General features: G+C 46.3%; 4 protein-coding genes across 5 annotated transcripts; 3 read left to right on the top strand and 1 right to left on the bottom strand.

Moving 5' to 3' along the window:
- Nucleotides 1-128: 128 nt before the first annotated feature.
- LOC6616302 (transmembrane protein 104 homolog) lies at nucleotides 129-2384 on the top strand. Its single transcript, XM_002040630.2, has 4 exons — nucleotides 129-278; nucleotides 583-1076; nucleotides 1201-1421; nucleotides 1474-2384. The coding sequence occupies exons 1-4, from the start codon at nucleotides 228-230 to the stop codon at nucleotides 2235-2237; spliced, it is 1530 nt and encodes a 509-aa protein (XP_002040666.1). The 5' UTR covers nucleotides 129-227; the 3' UTR covers nucleotides 2238-2384.
- A 493-nt stretch (nucleotides 2385-2877) lies between these two features.
- On the top strand, nucleotides 2878-4270 carry LOC6616301 (uncharacterized protein C7orf26 homolog). Of its 2 annotated transcripts, XM_032718102.1 has the most exons (3): nucleotides 2878-2922; nucleotides 2994-3108; nucleotides 3161-4270. In XM_032718102.1, exons 2-3 carry the CDS (start codon nucleotides 3009-3011, stop codon nucleotides 4180-4182), a joined length of 1122 nt encoding a protein of 373 aa, XP_032573993.1. In that variant the 5' UTR covers nucleotides 2878-2922; nucleotides 2994-3008; the 3' UTR covers nucleotides 4183-4270. The 2 variants fall into 2 exon arrangements, with proteins under 2 accessions (XP_032573993.1, XP_002040665.1); XM_002040629.2 differs by lacking the exon at nucleotides 2878-2922 and having other exon boundaries at nucleotides 2956-3108.
- A 124-nt stretch (nucleotides 4271-4394) lies between these two features.
- Nucleotides 4395-6165, top strand: LOC6616300 (dipeptidase 3). The gene is made up of 3 exons (XM_002040628.2): nucleotides 4395-5449; nucleotides 5507-5682; nucleotides 5743-6165. The coding sequence occupies exons 1-3, from the start codon at nucleotides 4616-4618 to the stop codon at nucleotides 6086-6088; spliced, it is 1356 nt and encodes a 451-aa protein (XP_002040664.1). The 5' UTR covers nucleotides 4395-4615; the 3' UTR covers nucleotides 6089-6165.
- Nucleotides 6166-6246: 81 nt separating this feature from the next.
- Nucleotides 6247-16941, bottom strand: LOC6616299 (mucin-2). Its single transcript, XM_032718084.1, has 4 exons — nucleotides 16926-16941; nucleotides 13370-13437; nucleotides 13061-13299; nucleotides 6247-13001 (listed from the first exon to the last, which is right to left on the bottom strand). The coding sequence occupies exons 2-4, from the start codon at nucleotides 13409-13411 to the stop codon at nucleotides 6359-6361; spliced, it is 6924 nt and encodes a 2307-aa protein (XP_032573975.1). The 5' UTR covers nucleotides 13412-13437; nucleotides 16926-16941; the 3' UTR covers nucleotides 6247-6358.
- Nucleotides 16942-17245: the final 304 nt, after the last annotated feature.

Here is a 17245-nt window from a genome sequence, read left to right as displayed (position 1 = left end):
TGTGTCCTGTGGTTTGAAAAGCATACTTTTCAAATTACGCACCAATTAGGTGTTAAAATAATGAATTCTGTGGCGTTAGGAAATTGTGTGTGCTGTTTTTCGTTAGAATATTTGGGCACACTGCATCGAGTGCACTATCTGTTCTATTATTGTTTTCTTTTTGTTGAGAGTTTAATTGAATCGGATTGGATAGAAGCCTGGTGAAAAGACAAAGAACCAGCGTAAAAATGCCTCGCCTTGTCAATGGCCGCGAAGCCGCGCCCACGTACTCAAATCTGGTAAGCTGAGCTCGAGTGTGTGGAGCCAGCGACTCCTTTCACCAAAACAAAGGACTTTATGCATATGTTGCATGTTTGTTTCCATGTTTTGCGCAACAAATGTTCAGTTTTACAAAAGTCAGGAAGATGTGTGCTTACATTTTTGTATCCAACGCCTTAAGTGGATATAGGTTTGACAGTGGAAATATAAGAATCTCCTCCATAACGCCCACTTGCACAATTTTTGCGTCGTGTGCACATTTTTTCGTTCCACAATCTGAACACCTGTCGCTCCGTGAGTTACAATTTCCTTTTCTATCCACAGGTTGGCTTCATATTCATTTTCAATCTAATCGTTGGAACCGGGGCGCTGACGCTACCCGGAGTCTTTGCCAGGGCGGGATGGATGCTTTCCCTGATTGTCATTGTTCTGCTGGCCATCATCAGTTACATCACGGTCACTTTTATCATAGAGGCAATGGCTTGTGCGAACGCCATCAGGAATTGGCAGACTCTGCAGGCCCTGCGCCAAAGTCGCAGTTCCGCCGAGAACAGTGAAAACGATGATAATGCTGATGATGTTTCGCTGGCATCTGGAGCCGAGCAAGTTGGCTATTTCGAACGGGTTCCGCTGACCATCCAAAACCGGGAGTTCCACTACTATCAGCTGGCCCACAAATTCGAACTTGGCGAAATGGCGACACTATTCTTCAATGAGTTCGGCCGCGTAATGTTCTATCTCTGCCTGATTGTTTATCTCTATGGGGATCTGAGCATCTATTCCGCCGCCGTGGCAAGAAGTCTGCGTGACGTCGTATGGTAAGTACTCGGAGCCGCACGCAGCTTACATAGGATCGAAGAGTAATTTGGAAACTGTTTTTCGAAATATGGAAACCTTTTGAAACGAAAAAGAGAGCAATTTAAATAGTCCGCCTTGTTTCAGTGACCAAACAAATGGAACGGATGCTAATAATTTGATGTATTGGCCCGGAGACTTTGAGAACAATACGTCTCGGGCCTGCTGGAAGGAACACACGATATCTCGCTTGAACATGTACAGGGTGTTGCTCATAGGATTCACACTGATCTTCGGTCCATTTGTGTACTTCAATGTGCAAAAAACGAAGTACCTGCAGATGCTGACCGCTGCCTTCCGCTGGATGGGTAAGCTTCGAATTAAGTGCAACTGACTAGATATTAAAATGTGATATTTCAGCTTTTACCCTGATGATCTGCATATCGCTAAAGCTTTTGATATCCAGAGGTGCCAAAGGTCATCCAGAGACCTTTAATGTGTATGGAATTCCCTCGCTTTTCGGCGCCTGTGTCTACTCCTTTATGTGCCACCACTCACTGCCCAGTTTGCTGGCGCCCCTCAGACACAAGTCAATGGTTTCCAAAATCCTATCCTTTGACTACATAATCATTTGTGCATTTTACATTCTGCTGGCCATGACAGGCATTTTTGCATTCGAACGAATCGAAGACCTTTACACACTAGATTTTTTGCCCTACGATGTGGCGTACGTAGACTTTTGGTCAGGTCTATTGATTTGCATTGATTACTTCCTTGCACTTTTTCCTATATTTACCCTGTCAACCAGTTTCCCCATTGTTGCCATAACGCTGAAGAACAACCTTCAATCTTTATTCCTAGACATGTCGCAATATGAATCCTATAGCGTTGTCCTACGTCTGTGCTTTCCTTTGCTCGCTATAATTCCGCCGTTTTGTATTACTTATTTCACTGAAAGTTTGTCCAGTTTGGTGGCATTTACTGGCACCTACGCAGGCACTGGCATTCAATACATTATCCCGGTTTTCTTGGTTTACTTTGCGAGACGCACTTGCTCCGAGCTCCTGGGAAGCGGCGTAGTCAATCGTTTTCAAAGTCCTTTCAAGTCCAGTGCCTGGCTAGTTTTCGTCTTCATTTGGTCAATTTTATGCGTCTGTTTGGTATCTATAAATTTGTTCAGTTAAGTTATCTTATCTGCCAATGTGCAGATATTTTACGGCATTGATTTTATTACGGGGTAGTAAAGTTCCATGTCAATTATTTTTAAAGAAATACTATCAAACTAATGTAGTTGTACATATTAAATAAAGAATTTATGTAAATTAATCGAATTTTAGCAACGTAAGTCAGTATTGAAATCGGCTGTGACACAAATTTTCAATATATTTTTCATATAATATCTGGATTGTTAAATTCAAACAAAATGAGAGCATAACCATTTTTTAATAATTGAAAAATTATAGAATCCTCATGTTATATACATATATTAAAAGAGTTAATATGTTTAGTTCAGTACTGAAATTTAATATCTATATGTATTTATCCTATAAATAAAAAAAAGACTTCTGTATGCATTAGTTTTTGAGATCGCTCAAATAAAATATACAAATTATATTTATTAATGTTAGCGAAAAAATTGTCTTTTAATTGTGTGTTAAATGTAAAATAATGTAAGTATGAAAACAGATTTTTTTCCTCCAAAGGGAAGTTTTAAAAAGTACTTTTTTTAGAAAGGGAAATTTAAATGTACTGTTAGGTGTTTTTCCGGATAAAAACGGATAATCAATTTTAGAGTGACCATTGTTCTGGTTTTAGCCGGTGCACTATCGAGCTGTCAATCGAAATATCTGCCACCTCTAAGGTTCCACGGTTTGTTTTTATTTTTCTCTTGCATTAAAGTTCATTCTTCTTCTAAACATATCACTGCTTTTTACAATAAGATAAAGGACTAAAGGATGTCGATGTCGATAGACAGCAATAAGCTCTTGCTGCGGAAGGGCGAGATGAAGATGGATAATTATCCCACTTGCGCGGTGGAGGCACTTACGCGACTGGGTAAAGTTGCTGATTTTAAATCCTAAACATTTCTTACGCTTTGCTTTTGCAGAAACATTGATTGCCAGCCGCAACAAGCAGAACATGGTGATGCAAATCATATCGGAGTTCATATTCCTGGAGAGAACCTCGAAGGATGGCGACGTGCGAAAGTCGCAGGCTCTGCCCATTAGTCAGATGAATTTGTTCCAGGAGTTTCAGCTGATCATAGCGCTGATTGAGTACTTTTCGCGGCCAGGAAGAGATGCCACCCGCAACGCCATATTCCTGTCGCTCTTCGGAAGCCACTTGACACCGCAGCGATCCAAGTTGTTATCCCGGCTGATCAGCACAGCGGTTTCCGGCTCCGTGGCCCCGCTGCTCTCCTCTGCCGGCACATGGATGCAACAGGTGGGGTGCAAGACGCCACTCAGCCTGGAAGTGGCCCAGAATATAGTCAGCGACTTTATTTCGTATTCCCGGAAAACCCCCGAGCAACTCAAGCAGCTACCCATGGTGGGTCCGCACTTTGCGGCCAACTTTATGGTCGCCGTGGCGGATCTGTACCTCAATGAGCAGCGTTCGCAGACACTGAATCCCCCGCCTGATGCCCTGCTGGACACCATAACTGAATGGATGGCGGAGAACCCCACCTTGTGTCAGGCCTCGCAGCAGCCTTTGGTCCTGCCCGCCGGAGCCATAGCTATGCCCTTTACCACTCCCCTAGCAGGCCTGCTTCGATGGGTAGTCCTGGCCCCGTTGGTCTCCAACCGTTCCGCCTATAGCAACTTGCATCTATCCCTCCTGCGTGCTTTGCAACAGCTTGTCAGCAGTGGAGAATCGACAGCGCTGCCCAGCCAAGATCTTATGCAGATCGTTAAATCCCTGCAAAGCTACTGCGCACGACTGGCGGAATCGAAAACGGATCCCGAAGCAGATGCTGCTTATCAGAAGTGCATGGAACGCTTCGCTCAAGCAGTGCAAATTGCCCTGAGCTCCAACTGCATCACCAATCAGATCCAGCTGCTGTGCCTCTTGGAATCTTTACCTCCACACAAGCTGATGAAAATCGTCATAGAGGCGCACAAAAAGTAGTCGAATATTAAACACTATGAACACTAAATTAAAATTTAGCTTTTACAAATAGATCTAAAACGTTATAAATGAGAAATTGAATCACTTACAAATCTTTGAAGCCCAAAAATGTTTGTTTCTGCAAGCCGAAGACCTTGCTTTAATTATATTACAAAATTATGATTTAAACCGAATATAAATAAGGATTCAATTTTAAAAAACACTCTTATACCGCTCAAGTTGGAATGCTGCCATACTGAACAAAATAACTATCCAGCGCGCATGTCCTTGTGAGTAAAATGTGGGCACCGAACAGGACACAGGAAAAAATCGATAGTATCCCAGTTAGGAGCTTTCGTCGCAGTGCAAGCTTGTTGAATAGAATCGCAATCTACGGGAGGAAACCTCGGATAGGCAAGATATTGGGAAATACCATCGCATACCAGGCGATGCAATGAATCCCGTTCCGAGCCGCGAGTTTCTGGAGGTTCATCCGCTGCACCAGCATCAACCACACTGCAAGCAGCAATGTTTTGTATTCACTGAGATAGCGGACATCGAACTGCCCGCGGAGATAACCAAGTTCGGAGGTGGAAATGAAAAGATTAGGTGCTCCAACGGGGGCATCCCCACCTACAGCTCCAAGAAGGACTCCTGCAGCGAGTCCTCGGCGGAACGACCGGAGAGATCACGAGGACGAAAGATTTTGCTAGGCGTTGGTGTGGTCCTCGTGTGCATAGCCATGGCGGGAGGCATTCCGCTGGCCCTCCAGTTGCGCTCCTCGTCGCTCCTGGAGGCCCGACTCGCCTTCATCCGCCGCCTGCTGACGGAGTCCCCCCTGATCGAGGGCTCGTGGAAGCCACCGAGCACCATGAGCCTGAACAGCAGCAACCTCTTCGAGGTGCGGCAGAATCACATCGGTGCTGTGCTCTGGCCCATTGCTGTGCCGTGCGGAGCTCAGTACCTGGATGCAGTGCAGCTCACACTGGAGGGCATTGATAGGGCCAAGCGGATTACCGCCGCCACGGACTCCATGCACATCGTCGAATCAGCTGATGAAATGGAGCAGACTCACATCCGCGGCGAGGTGGCTGTTCTAATGGGTATCAGTGGAGGTCATGCTCTGGGCACCAGCACGGCCGTCTTGCGCTCCATCTACCTGCTGGGAGCACGATTCGTCTCGATTACGAGCCTGGAGTGCACCACTCCTTGGGCGGCGGCAGCAATCCGGAGACCCGACTATCTTGTTGAGGAAAATGTTACAAATTCATTCAACGAATTTGGACAGGTGAGCACAACTCCATTCGTGTGATAGTATTTGTTTATTCATTTATTCCTATCCTAGACCATGCTCTTTGAGATGAACCGCCTGGGCATGCTGGTGGAGATTTCGATGCTCAGCGAGGCTGCCATGTTGGCGGTCTTGAAAACCGCCAAAGCTCCTGTTTTACTCACGAATGCCACACCGCTGTCCATGTGTAATAGCAGCAACATCGCTTCCATTCCAGACCATGTCCTCAGGTTAGCTATCATTAATATAGAGTCCTTACAGGACATCCCTTAAAAGTGTATATCCCACAGCCTATTGCCGGAAAATGGAGGCGTTATCTTGCTCAACCTGGAGCGGTGTGGCGATCGGACTCTGGGCGTTCGCGAGGCCATCACTGCAATCAACTATGTGCGCAAGGTGGCGGGAGTGGATCACATTGGACTCGGAGGAGCTCCGAAGAGCTATGCCCTGCTACTTGCCGAACTGGCAAGGGATAGGGTGTGGGGCAATGCTGCTATTAAGAAGCTGGTTGGAGGAAATGTGATGCGGATTCTGCGGGAGATCGAGACCATGAAGAACCGATTGCCCTTGTATGAGGAGTGGATTCCGCACGAGTCCATCGAAAGCAATTCATATTGCCGATACCCCGAGTCTTAGAACCAACTTCTTTTACAGACTCTAGCGATTGTTCTCACATAATTACTATAATATTTAATTAAATTATTAAAGTACAAGAGATTTGCTGTACACAAAATTAATAACCGTAAATAGGTAAGTGATAGCCTGTCTAAGCACCATTTAAACTGATTCAAGGATTACATTTGTACATAGTTTATATTTAATGAATATCATTCTAGGTAAATACATATCGGTGTATGATGATATTATAATATTTGTATGCCTTACAATCTACTAGACCTTCAACGACTACTTCACACTGATGCCAGTTCTGACCCCGAGGGTCAGGGAAATCACTTCCTGCTCGGAATTGTGCTCCTGGTTGGACTCGCGCTTCATGATCCTCTTGGACAGGAGGTCATCCTCGTCGGGTTTCAACTCGCGCTTGACCCTCGAGCTCTCGACTTCGTCGTCGTCGAGCTCGAAGACGTTGTTGTCGGTGAAGGCCAAGTGATTGATTTCGTTGAAGAACAGGGTCTTCGCATTCCGAATGGTTCTATCGTAGCCAGGATCACTCAGTGGCGGCAGATATGTGGCTGGAATTCGGCTTGTGCCCCTGTATCCGGAGTCAGGGCAGCGTGGATCGATGGACCCTGGGTAGCAGTATACCGGCGTGGTTCCGGCAATCGGAGGTCTGGACGTTGTTCCTGGCAGGCACTCAGGATCCGATGATCCTGGATAACACCTTGGTCTAGGTGTCGTTGGCGGTGTCTGGGGACAGCGACTATCCGTGGAGCCGGGGTAACAATTGGGCCTGGAAGTAGTTAAAGGAGCTCTGGTCGAGGGAGGAGCATAGGTGGCAGGTTGACATTTAGGATCGCTGGAACCAGGATAGCACCTGCTAGCAGTTGTGGGTGGAAGATAGGTAGCGGGCTGGCAAGACGGATCATTGGAGCCCGGATAGCAGCGGGGCTTGGGCGTGGTGATAGGCGTTTTAGTTACTGGAGGCGTGTATGTAGCTGGCTGACAATCTGGATCAGTGGAGCCCGGATAACATCTTGGCCTGACCGTCGGAATCGTTGTCCTTGCCGTTGTCGGTGGGAGATAGGTAGCGGGTTGGCACTCAGGATCCTTCGAACCAGGGTAACACCTGGGTCTCTGTGTAGTTACAGGCGCCTGTGGACAGCGTGTATCTCTCGAGCCCGGATAACAATTTGGACTAGATGTGGTTACTGGAATTCTTGTTGTCGGAGGAGAATAAGTTGACGGCAGGCATTCGGGATCATTGGAGCCGGGATAACATCTTGGCCTCAAAGTTGTGGCAGGTGCTCTTGTTGCTGGTTGGCAGTCAGGATCTGGAGAGCCTGGGTAACACCTCGTCGTGGTAACTGGCGTTCTTAAGGTTGTCGCCTGAGTTGGTTGCGGACACCTAGGATCAGTTGATCCCGGGTAGCAATTTGGCTTAGGTGCTCTTGTAGTTGAAGGTGGCAAGTACGTGGCTGGCTGGCATCTTGGATCATCGGAGCCATCTGAACATCCTGCCTTCCTTGTGGTTGGCACTTTAGGACATCTGGGATCGGGCGAACCAGGGTAACAATTCAGACACTCCGGATCTGATGATCCAGGGAAGCATTTGGGCTGCGAAGTAGTTGGTGGCCTCTGTGGGCAACGACTATCCGTGGAACCTGGGTAACAGTTTGGTTTTGGGGTTGTGAGAGGCGCTCTTGTTGTTGGTGGCTTGCAATAGGGATCGCTTGATCCTGGATAACACCTAGGCTGGGTTGTAGGAACTGTTGGCCTTGGTGTAGATGGCGGAAGATACGTGGTAGGCTGACAGTCGGGATCTGTGGATCCTGGGTAACATTTTGGCCTTAGCGTCGTTTGAGGCGTCTGTGGGCACCGACTATCTGTTGATTCCGGATAACAATTTGGCTTCCTCGTGGTTACAGGCGTTCGAGTTGTCGGTGGCAAGTTCGTTGTTGGCTGGCAGCTAGGATCACTGGAACCCGGATAGCACCTAGGTCTAGTCGGAGGAATCGTTGTGCGTGAGGTGGTGGGAGGAAGGTAAGTTGCGGGCTGACATTCGGGATCCGGTGAGCCAGGATAACATCTGGGCTTTTGTGTTGTTACGACTTCCTGCGGACAGCGTTTATCCGTGGAGCCTGGATAGCAATTTGGCTTGGATGTTGTCACAGGAGTCCTTGTAGTTGGAGGCGCATAAGTTGCTGGCTGACATTCAGGGTCCCTTGACCCAGGATAACATCTGGGTTTCAGGGTAGTTATTTGTGATCTAGATGTCGGTGGAGAATATGTTGATGGTTGGCATTCGCGATCTGTACTCCCGGGATAGCACCTAGGTCTAGATGTAGTTAATGGTGTCCTTGTTGTGGTAGGTTTAGTTGGTTGCGGACAACTGGGATCTGTAGATCCTGGATAACAACTCGGCTTGGGGGCAATAGTGGGTGGCCGACGTGACGACGGAGGTAAATAGGTGGCGGGTTGGCATCTCGGATCATCTGAACCCTCAAAGCATCCTGCTTTCTTTGTGGTTGGGATTTTTGGACATCTTGGATCGGGCGAACCGGGATAGCAATTGAGGCACTCCGGATCTGATGAGCCAGGATAGCACTTGGGTTGCGGAGTAGTAGGTGGCTTCTGAGGGCAACGACTATCTGTAGAGCCTGGATAGCAGTTTGGCTTAGATGTTGTTACAGGTACTCTTGTTGTGGGCGGCAAATAGGTTGCTGGTTGACATTCTGGGTCACTGGATCCCGGATAACACCTTGGCTTCGTAACGGGAATGGTCGTGCGTCTGGTTGCAGGCGTCCGAGTTGTCGGTGGCAAGTTCGTTGTTGGCTGGCACCTAGGATCACTGGAACCAGGATAGCACCTTGGTCGTGTTGGAGGAATCGTTGTGCGTGAGGTTGTGGGAGGAAGGTAAGTTGCCGGTTGACACTCAGGATCTGGTGAGCCCGGATAACATCTTGGCTTCGATGTAGTTATAAGAGGTCTTGAAGTCGGTGGAGAGGTTTTAGGTTGACAGCTGGAGTCAGTTGATCCAGGATAGCACCTTGGTTTGGTTGTTGGTATGGTGGGTGATACGGTTGTTGGAGGGAGATACGTGGCTGGTTGACACTCAGGATCTGTAGAGCCCACAAAACATTTTGGTTTTTGAGTCGTTGGCGGATTCTGGCGGCAACGAATATGCGTTGATCCTAAATAGCAAACAGGCTTTGATGTGGTTATCGGCGTTTTAGTTGTTTGAGGAGGCTGGCAACCGGGATCAATGGATCCTGGATAACACCTTGGCCTGACAGTAGTAACTGTCGTTGGGGGCAAGTAAGTTGCAGGCTGACACTGTGGGTCAGTGGAGCCAGGATAACATCTAGGCTTTGTTGTAGTCACTGGTATCTGCGGGCATCGTCTGTCTGTCGAGCCAGGATAACAATTTGGCTTCGATGTAGTTATAGTAGTTACAGGCCTTGTGGAGGTTGGGGTAGGAATAGTAGCTGGCTGACATTCGGGGGCAGTAGATCCCGGATAACATCTAGGTTTCTGTGTAGTTATAGGTATCCGAGTCGTGAATGGTTGAGTTGGTTGTGGACAACTGGGATCTGTAGATCCTGGGTAGCACCTGGGCTTGGGTGCAATTGTGGGAGGGCGACGAGATGATGGTGGCAAATACGTGGCAGGCTGACACCTTGGATCTTGTGAGCCGTCAAAGCATCCGGATTTCTTTGTGGTAGGAACTTTGGGGCATCTCGGATCAGGGGAGCCAGGATAACAATTCAGGCACTCAGGATTTGAAGAGCCAGGGGAGCACTTCGGTTTTAGCGTAGTAGGTGGTTTCTGGGGACAGCGACTATCGGTGGAGCCTGGATAACAATTTGGCTTGGATGTTGTCACAGGTGTTCTAGTTGTAGGAGGCGGTTGACATTCTGGGTTTGGTGAGCCAGGGTAACATCTAGGCTTTGGTGTTGTAACGGGTTCCTTTGGACAGCGTCGGTCTGTTGAGCCCGGATAGCAATTTGGTTTTGATGTAGTTACGGGAATTCTGGTCGTCGGAATAGTTGGCACGGTGGTTCTAACAGATGTTGGCGGAAGGTAAGTAGAAGGCTGACACTCGGGGTCCAGAGATCCTGGATAGCATCTTGGCTTGGAGGTGGTAATTGGTGGCCTAGTTGCAGGTTGGCATCCAGGTTCCTGTGAGCCTGGATAACACCTCGGCTTAGCTGTTGTTAACGGAATCCTTGTTGTTACAGGTACTCTCGTTATCGGAGGCGAGGAAGTAGCAGGCTGACACTCGGGGTCAGTGGATCCTGGGTAGCAGCGTGGTCTAGCTGTGGAAGTGGGTGCCCTTGTTGTAATCTGAGGGCATCCCGGATCTTTTGATCCTGGGTAGCACCTTGGTTTAGGAGCAATTGTAGGAGTCCGCTTTGTTGATGGCGGCAAGTAAGTGGCAGGTTGACACCTGGGATCATCCGAACCATCAAAGCATCCTGCCTTTTTCGTGGTTGGGACCTTGGGGCATCTAGGATCGGGTGAACCAGGGTAACAATTCAGGCACTCCAGATCTGTTGAACCGGGATAGCACTTTGGTTTTGCTGTAGTAGGTGGGTTTTGTGGACAGCGACTATCGGTGGATCCAGGATAACAATTTGGTTTCCTTGTTGTTGGTGGCTGGCAATACGGATCGCTTGAACCAGGATAACACCTTGGTTTGGTAGTAGCAATCGTTGTTCTTGCTGTCGTTGGTGGAAGGTAAGTTGCAGGCTGACAGTCAGGATCTGTGGATCCAGGGTAACACCTAGGTTGCGGCGTAGTTCGCGGTGTCTGCGGGCAGCGACTATCTGTGGAGCCCGGATAACAGTTTGGCTTAGGCGTGGTTATTGGCCTTCTTGTTGTCGGAGGCTGGCAACTAGGATCGCTGGAACCCGGGTAACACCTTGGCCTCGACGTTGTAATTGTCGTTCGAACCGTAGTTGGTGGCTGACATTCAGGGTCCGTTGAGCCAGGATAACATCTCGGCTTTGATGTGGTCACGGGTTCTTGGGGGCAGCGCCTGTCTGTCGAACCAGGATAACAATTTGGCTTGGAGGTAGTTACGGGTCTTCTAGTCGTTGCTGGTTGGCATTCGGGATCATTGGAGCCTGGGAAACACCTGGGCTTAATAGTAGTAATAGGTGTCCGGGTGGTTGGTTGTGGACAACTGGGATCCGTTGATCCAAGATAACACCGTGGTCGCGGTGCAATGGTCGGTGGTCGACGAGTCGAAGGCGGTAAGTAGGTAGCGGGTTGACATCTTGGGTCATCCGTACCATCAAAGCATCCAGCTTTCTTTGTGGTTGGCACTTTGGGACAACTCGGATCGGGAGAACCCGGATAGCAATTGAGGCACTCTGGATCGGATGAGCCGGGATAGCATTTTGGCTGTGGAGAAGTGGGTGGCTTCTGAGTTATACGCGTTGCGGGTTGACAGGAAGGATCTGGTGATCCAGGATAACACCTTGGTCTTGGAGTTTGTGGGCAACGAGAATCCGTTGAGCCTGGATAACAATTTGGCTTTGAAGTTGTTACTGGAACTCTGGTTGTCAAAATAGGAGTTCTTCTTGTTGTTGGTGGAAGATAAGTAGCAGGTTGACACTCAGGGTCAGTGGATCCTTGAGAACATCTTGGCTGCGATGTGGTAATCGTTGGCCTTGTTCTGGGTTGACACTCTGGATCTGTTGATCCCGGGTAACAACGTGGCCTCTTCGTAGTAAGGGAAGGTCTCCTCGTCGTTGGCGGAACGTATGTAGCAGGCTGACACTCTGGGTCATCGGATCCTGGATAGCATCTTGGCCTTACTGTGGTAATAGGTGCCCTTGTTGCCGGTTGACAATCAGGATCGGTTGATCCTGGATAGCAACGCGGCTTGGTCGAAGATCTTCTCGTGGTTGGTGGAAGATAGGTAGCTGGTTGACATTCCGGATCCCTTGATCCGGAAAAACACCTTGGCTTTGTTGTTGCCGGCGGCGCAACGCGACAGCGAGGTTCAGTTGAGCCCAAAGGACAACTGGGTGGGGACGTAGTTTGCGGAGTTTCCGAACAGCTTGGATCGTTGGATCCAGGATAGCATCGTGGCCTGGGCGTGAATGTTGAGGCTATTGGTATTCTGATCGTTGTGGGTGGAGGGGAAGTGGGCTTTGGGCAGCCTGGCTCCCTGGAGCCAGGGTAGCAGCGGGGCTTTGGTGAGATAAGATGGTCCTGTAGACACTGAGGATCAGTTGATCCTTCGGGGCATGGCAACGACCTGAGACTGCCACAAGTGTAGTCCCTCTTACACGCTCCATTGCAGAGTTCAATGTCACACTTCAGATACACCTGAGATCGGTCGGGGAACCTAAATGCCTTGAGTGTATTATAGTAGGTGGATGTTAGACTGGAGCCCGCCTCAAACTTTCGCCACTCCCCAAAGATTTTCTCCTTTATCGAGCATCCCCTCTTGTCCGACAGCTGCAATCTCTTCGTCGTCCTGGCCTCAAAGTCCATGTCATCGGAGGCATAACATTGCAGTATGTTTATATCCCATGCCTGTTCCGAGTGCTTAACGTTGATGGTGAAAGTGATGTCAGTTCCCAGGGTTAGAGTGCCCTGGATGGGCTTGACATTGGGAGGAGTTCCCGTGCCGATCTCCATCCAGCACTCTACCGGCCCACTCGGTGTATCCACCGATATAACCTCGAGCATGTCCACGACAAATGGCTTGAAATATACAGTCTTCTCACGTTCATCACCCCGACTACACGATATTTTCCGTGCTATATCGAAGCTGTTTTGAATGTCCCTGTCGTCCTGGATGATCAGGATGTTCTCGATTGAGGCGCAAACGGAGCACGAGGGCTTGCTGCCGCATCCATCGTATGGCACTGTGAAAGTGAAACTGCGTCCCGATCGGTCGCCCTTCACGTAGCTAATTAAAGATAGTTGTTAAAGAGGGGGGATTCGGAGCTATCAATGGTGTATACCCACTTGCACTTGGGGTCGCTGAAGTATCCCTGGCTGTAGATGACTCCCTCGAAGTCCTCGGAGAACTCAACCTCGACCATCATACCACCACCTTGGTCGCATTTCACATCGATCTTCTCGATGTGCTTGGCCGACAGAGAAGTGTCGCGCGTTAATCTCGGCGAGGAGTCGTCAAACTCAAGTTCGCCCAAAACGTCATTGAGCGCCTCATCATCACTCAGATCAGTGCCCCAAGTGGTGACCTTGACAGTTATACGAAATAATAATCAGCAATTTAATGGTTTCTAGATGGATATCGGTGTCTGTACGTACCAAGAGCAAGGCCCACACGAAAATGTGGCCGACGTTGACCATCTTAAATGTAAGTCTTGAGCTTTATTCTGAAAAACAGTCAATTAAAGTGTGTTTAATATATGATGATAACATATGATATGATGGTGTTTATGATCTTCCCAATTGAACAGCTTTATTTATTGCCCCCCTCACTCAATACTTCTTCACTGAAGTATTTAAAGTTATTAACATATTTATTAGTTATCGTTGACCTATAGCTAAGGACTGTTATATCTTAAAGGCTGACTCAAAAATTAAATTAAAAATTATATTCCCCTTGGTCTCAGCATCCAGTACAGTAAAAACAAGATAATATTTTTGTTTACAGTTTGTGTAAATTAAGTTTATGGCCAATTCGGTACTGCGGCGGTAGTTTAATCACGTAAGTAACCTTCCACCTTTGGGTGACTCACTGGATCAAGATCTGCGAAAAGGGCGCTTGCGATGGGATCAAAGAGGGCCATATATCAGTCAGCATGAAGGTGACGAAAAATTAATTCACCGAATATCCATCCAGACATATATTTGCATAGGTCGGGCTTGTCAAGCGATCTCTAGCGCTGGGTGAGGTAAGATCTTCTTTATCGCTAATTATGGTTGAGTGCAACCTGTCGAGTGTTTACACGAGCTGCGAGCAGCCGGACGGACCTCTTTTGCCCGACGAATGCAGGGTGCTGCACCAGCGCCACTAAAACGGGTTTGGTTTTTAAATAATACAACTAACCTTTAAGAGAGAAGAAACAAATGGGAAAGATGCTGCGGATTTCAAAATCCATAAATTCAAGACTCGCGCACGAAGGGAGCAACAGGGCGGCGAAACAACTAGTGACGAATGCCTATTTGCTTAGCCGCAGTTGATAAAGGGGCTTCGACTTGGGTATTTGGGGCCTTTTGTTTGGCATTGGCTTCTGCAATCCGATGGCTCTCGGCTCCTCTTGTTTTTTGCCATCGCGCATTTGAAGTTGGGCCCCGGATGATTAGATGTTTTTCTTTTTTTTTATTGATTGTGGCCCCTTTTGTCTAGGTTATTCCAAGCATTAAGCTAACGAGGACCGAAAAAGTTCCATTTGATTACGGATCATTTGGCGTGTGAAGTCTTCTGTTTTTGTTCTTACGTCACTGGTTATTAGAACTCAATGCTAAGCACTTCTTCTCTGCCATGAATAAATCCCACATTAATCAGTAGCCCCTTGGATTAAAAAAAATTAGTAACTTTTATCTGTTTTCGTGTTCTTGAATATTCTCGTAATTTCCCTTTCATTTGTGTGATCTTGCTGGATTCCCCGAAATGGAAACAACTTTTTGCTTGTAAATACAAACTCCTCACATTTGGCAAGAGGTCCACAGTAGATGATTGTGACGAAACACCGTCCATTCATACATCCGATTCATATTCAACACGATTAATATGGTATCTCTTTTGCTCCTAGCTTTCCGTTCGCTTAATCTTCAGCGACCCAATTTTTTGGCTTTTTGGAGGTTCGAAAACATTGGCATGATATCTCAGTTTGCTGGTTTTTTTTTTTGGTTTTTGCGGTTGGGTTTGATATGACTGCATAATTATGGCCAATTTGATAAAAATTGGTTCACCATGTCAAAAAATTGCTCATTTATTTTGGCCATAGTTTTATCACGATATAGTTATTTGGTTCGCAAGATTAATAGTTCGGCTCATTTATTTAATTGCTAAACAAACACATTAATGGCTTGTATGGATTAAAAGACAAGCTATAGAATTAGGAGCTATGAGATAGATATTTATAGGTACACAATCATCATTCTATAATTGGGCAATTATAGCTCTGAAAAGCGATTATTGATTTGGGTGTCGAAATAGATAGAATGGGTGATCCCGCTTGTCTGCGCAGTTGGCCAGCAATCATATTCCATTGTGTTGGCTAACGATTGAGCGTTAATAAAAACAACTTGGACATTGATGGCTTCACCGTGAACTTTTGACATTTCAGCGCCTCGCATAGGCGTATATCTTCGTATTAATCACGGCGAACAGGTGATTAGACCGCGAGCCCCACCACCACCACGTATGCATATAGCCACACATTTGTATATTGTGCCAAATGTGCAAACCTAGTGATCTCCTCCAGCGATTGATTTAGCCGACATTCCATGTCTGGGTTCGGCACTCATAACTTGGCTATTCAATGCACTGCGCTGACAAATTGGTGAAATGCGGCTAACTTGCAGTGTTGGCCATCAGTTATGGGCAGTTATCATGAGTCGGCTTATGGCCAATTTTGGATAGGCGCCGATTTGGTAAGATGATCGCTTGTTTCTCAAATAGACATGTTACGAACAGTCTAATTTACATTTTTGTGCCGCATTTAATTGGGTATTTATGGACACTTTGCATAGATTACCAAGTGCTGGCCATATTTATCATTGCCTCCCAAGGAGCAGCTATCTGATTTCAGATACAATGCATTCTTAATTTAATTCTAATTCAAGGTACTTAACTAAATGAAACACACAGTTAGCAGTTTTGACAAATTAACAACGAAATGCAAATGGCATTCAGGCCCCGGATCTGCGAAACTTGTTTCTCGTCTAAATTGATTACAAAGAAATGCAAAAAACGGCTAAACGGACTTGTGAAAAGAATGCTTTTCAAGGCTTAAATCAATTGATCTTCTCCGAAAATAATTTTTACAAATATATAAAAAATATACGCAGTTAGAAACCGTGAGATTTTAAAAGGCGTATTATTTCGGGTTTAACCTGAATTAGCGTTGTTTATTTTTTAGCCTTGCGATTCTGTCATTTTGTAACTTTGTCTGGATTTGGAGAGGATTTAATTACTTGCGTCACAATCATTCACTTTCTACTTTTTTAACACCAGATATATATATATATTTAAGTGAGATAGCCGGCTAAATGTAAATACAAGGTCAAATCTGCGTGGGTCCTAATGGAAAAAGCTAATAATTATTTAAGTTTGGCGATCCCAAAATTGGCCAATTTCTTATTAAAATTTACAAAATGCTGCATCTTCGATTTTTACTGATTTAAAATACATGCGAATATGCAATATATAAAATATAAAATATGCAAAATCAAGCAATACTTTTATTTCAAGCGTCGTAAAACTGAGCAAGTTTTTTATTAATTAAAATTTCAATAGCTTATTACTGATTAAAAAAAAATGTTGCATTAGTTAATAGTATTTTTTTTGGTAATATTTGGATTAAGTTTAGCTGTATCCACACATATAAACTGAATTTCAAAATATTCCAATTTTAAAGTGTATCTTCGATTAAAAGTTTAGTGCATCCTTCCATACTTATGTATGTTAATTTAAGACGACTTCTTGAGCAAGCACTGAGTTCACTTTGGACCATTCACTTAGTTAGTTGCATCGATTCACATTTTCTGGCCTTAATTAACGGCCTATGGAGTTGATCACATCAAATCACTGAATGTCTTTTGGTAACATGGTGGAACACTTTGACCAATTAGTCGGCCATCAATCGGATATCACCACTGGACCACTGGACCACTTGGATAAACTTGGACTTACTGCACTGGCTGGTGGACTTGGGCTCGGGAAGAGATCTGGCTGGGATGCAGCTGGCGAAGTGGACGTTGCCGCACTAAGCGCCAAAGAGACTCGTCTTCGTTTATATACACACACGGCGTATGATTTAACAGAAATCGTCTCGGATATTGCCTCAAAAATCCAAAGACGCGGCAAGTAAAATACAACGGCAACAAAAACAGAAACGGAAAATAAAAAACAAAAACAAAAAAACAAAAACGACAAATAATACAACCAATGCTAGTAGCTTAATATATTTGTTGTTGTTTATTTTACGTCGCTCGTGGTTTTATACACGCACA

This window comes from Drosophila sechellia, chromosome 3L (assembly GCF_004382195.2).
Source record: "Drosophila sechellia strain sech25 chromosome 3L, ASM438219v1, whole genome shotgun sequence".
Classification (NCBI taxonomy): domain Eukaryota; kingdom Metazoa; phylum Arthropoda; class Insecta; order Diptera; family Drosophilidae; genus Drosophila; species Drosophila sechellia.
This window is presented reverse-complemented; position numbering and strand designations above follow the sequence as displayed.

What these genes read in the sequence shown, in the direction of transcription:
- LOC6616302 (XM_002040630.2), top strand. Translation starts at nt 228, where the DNA reads ATGCCTCGCCTTGTCAATGGCCGCGAAGCCGCGCCCACGTACTCAAAT. An exon ending in CGCCCACGTACTCAAATCTG is followed by an intron (nt 279 to 582) that starts GTAAGCTGAGCT and finishes TTCTATCCACAG; the next exon opens with GTTGGCTTCATATTCATTTT. An exon ending in CGCTGCCTTCCGCTGGATGG is followed by an intron (nt 1,422 to 1,473) that starts GTAAGCTTCGAA and finishes GTGATATTTCAG; the next exon opens with CTTTTACCCTGATGATCTGC.
- LOC6616299 (XM_032718084.1), bottom strand. Translation starts at nt 13,411, where the DNA reads ATGGTCAACGTCGGCCACATTTTCGTGTGGGCCTTGCTCTTG. An exon ending in TCGTGTGGGCCTTGCTCTTG is followed by an intron (nt 13,300 to 13,369) that starts GTACGTACAGAC and finishes ATAACTGTCAAG; the next exon opens with GTCACCACTTGGGGCACTGA. An exon ending in TTCAGCGACCCCAAGTGCAA is followed by an intron (nt 13,002 to 13,060) that starts GTGGGTATACAC and finishes ATCTTTAATTAG; the next exon opens with CTACGTGAAGGGCGACCGAT.
- LOC6616301 (XM_032718102.1), top strand. Translation starts at nt 3,009, where the DNA reads ATGTCGATGTCGATAGACAGCAATAAGCTCTTGCTGCGGAAGGGCGAG. An exon ending in GGAGGCACTTACGCGACTGG is followed by an intron (nt 3,109 to 3,160) that starts GTAAAGTTGCTG and finishes TTGCTTTTGCAG; the next exon opens with AAACATTGATTGCCAGCCGC.
- LOC6616300 (XM_002040628.2), top strand. Translation starts at nt 4,616, where the DNA reads ATGAATCCCGTTCCGAGCCGCGAGTTTCTGGAGGTTCATCCGCTGCAC. An exon ending in CATTCAACGAATTTGGACAG is followed by an intron (nt 5,450 to 5,506) that starts GTGAGCACAACT and finishes TTCCTATCCTAG; the next exon opens with ACCATGCTCTTTGAGATGAA. An exon ending in ATTCCAGACCATGTCCTCAG is followed by an intron (nt 5,683 to 5,742) that starts GTTAGCTATCAT and finishes TATATCCCACAG; the next exon opens with CCTATTGCCGGAAAATGGAG.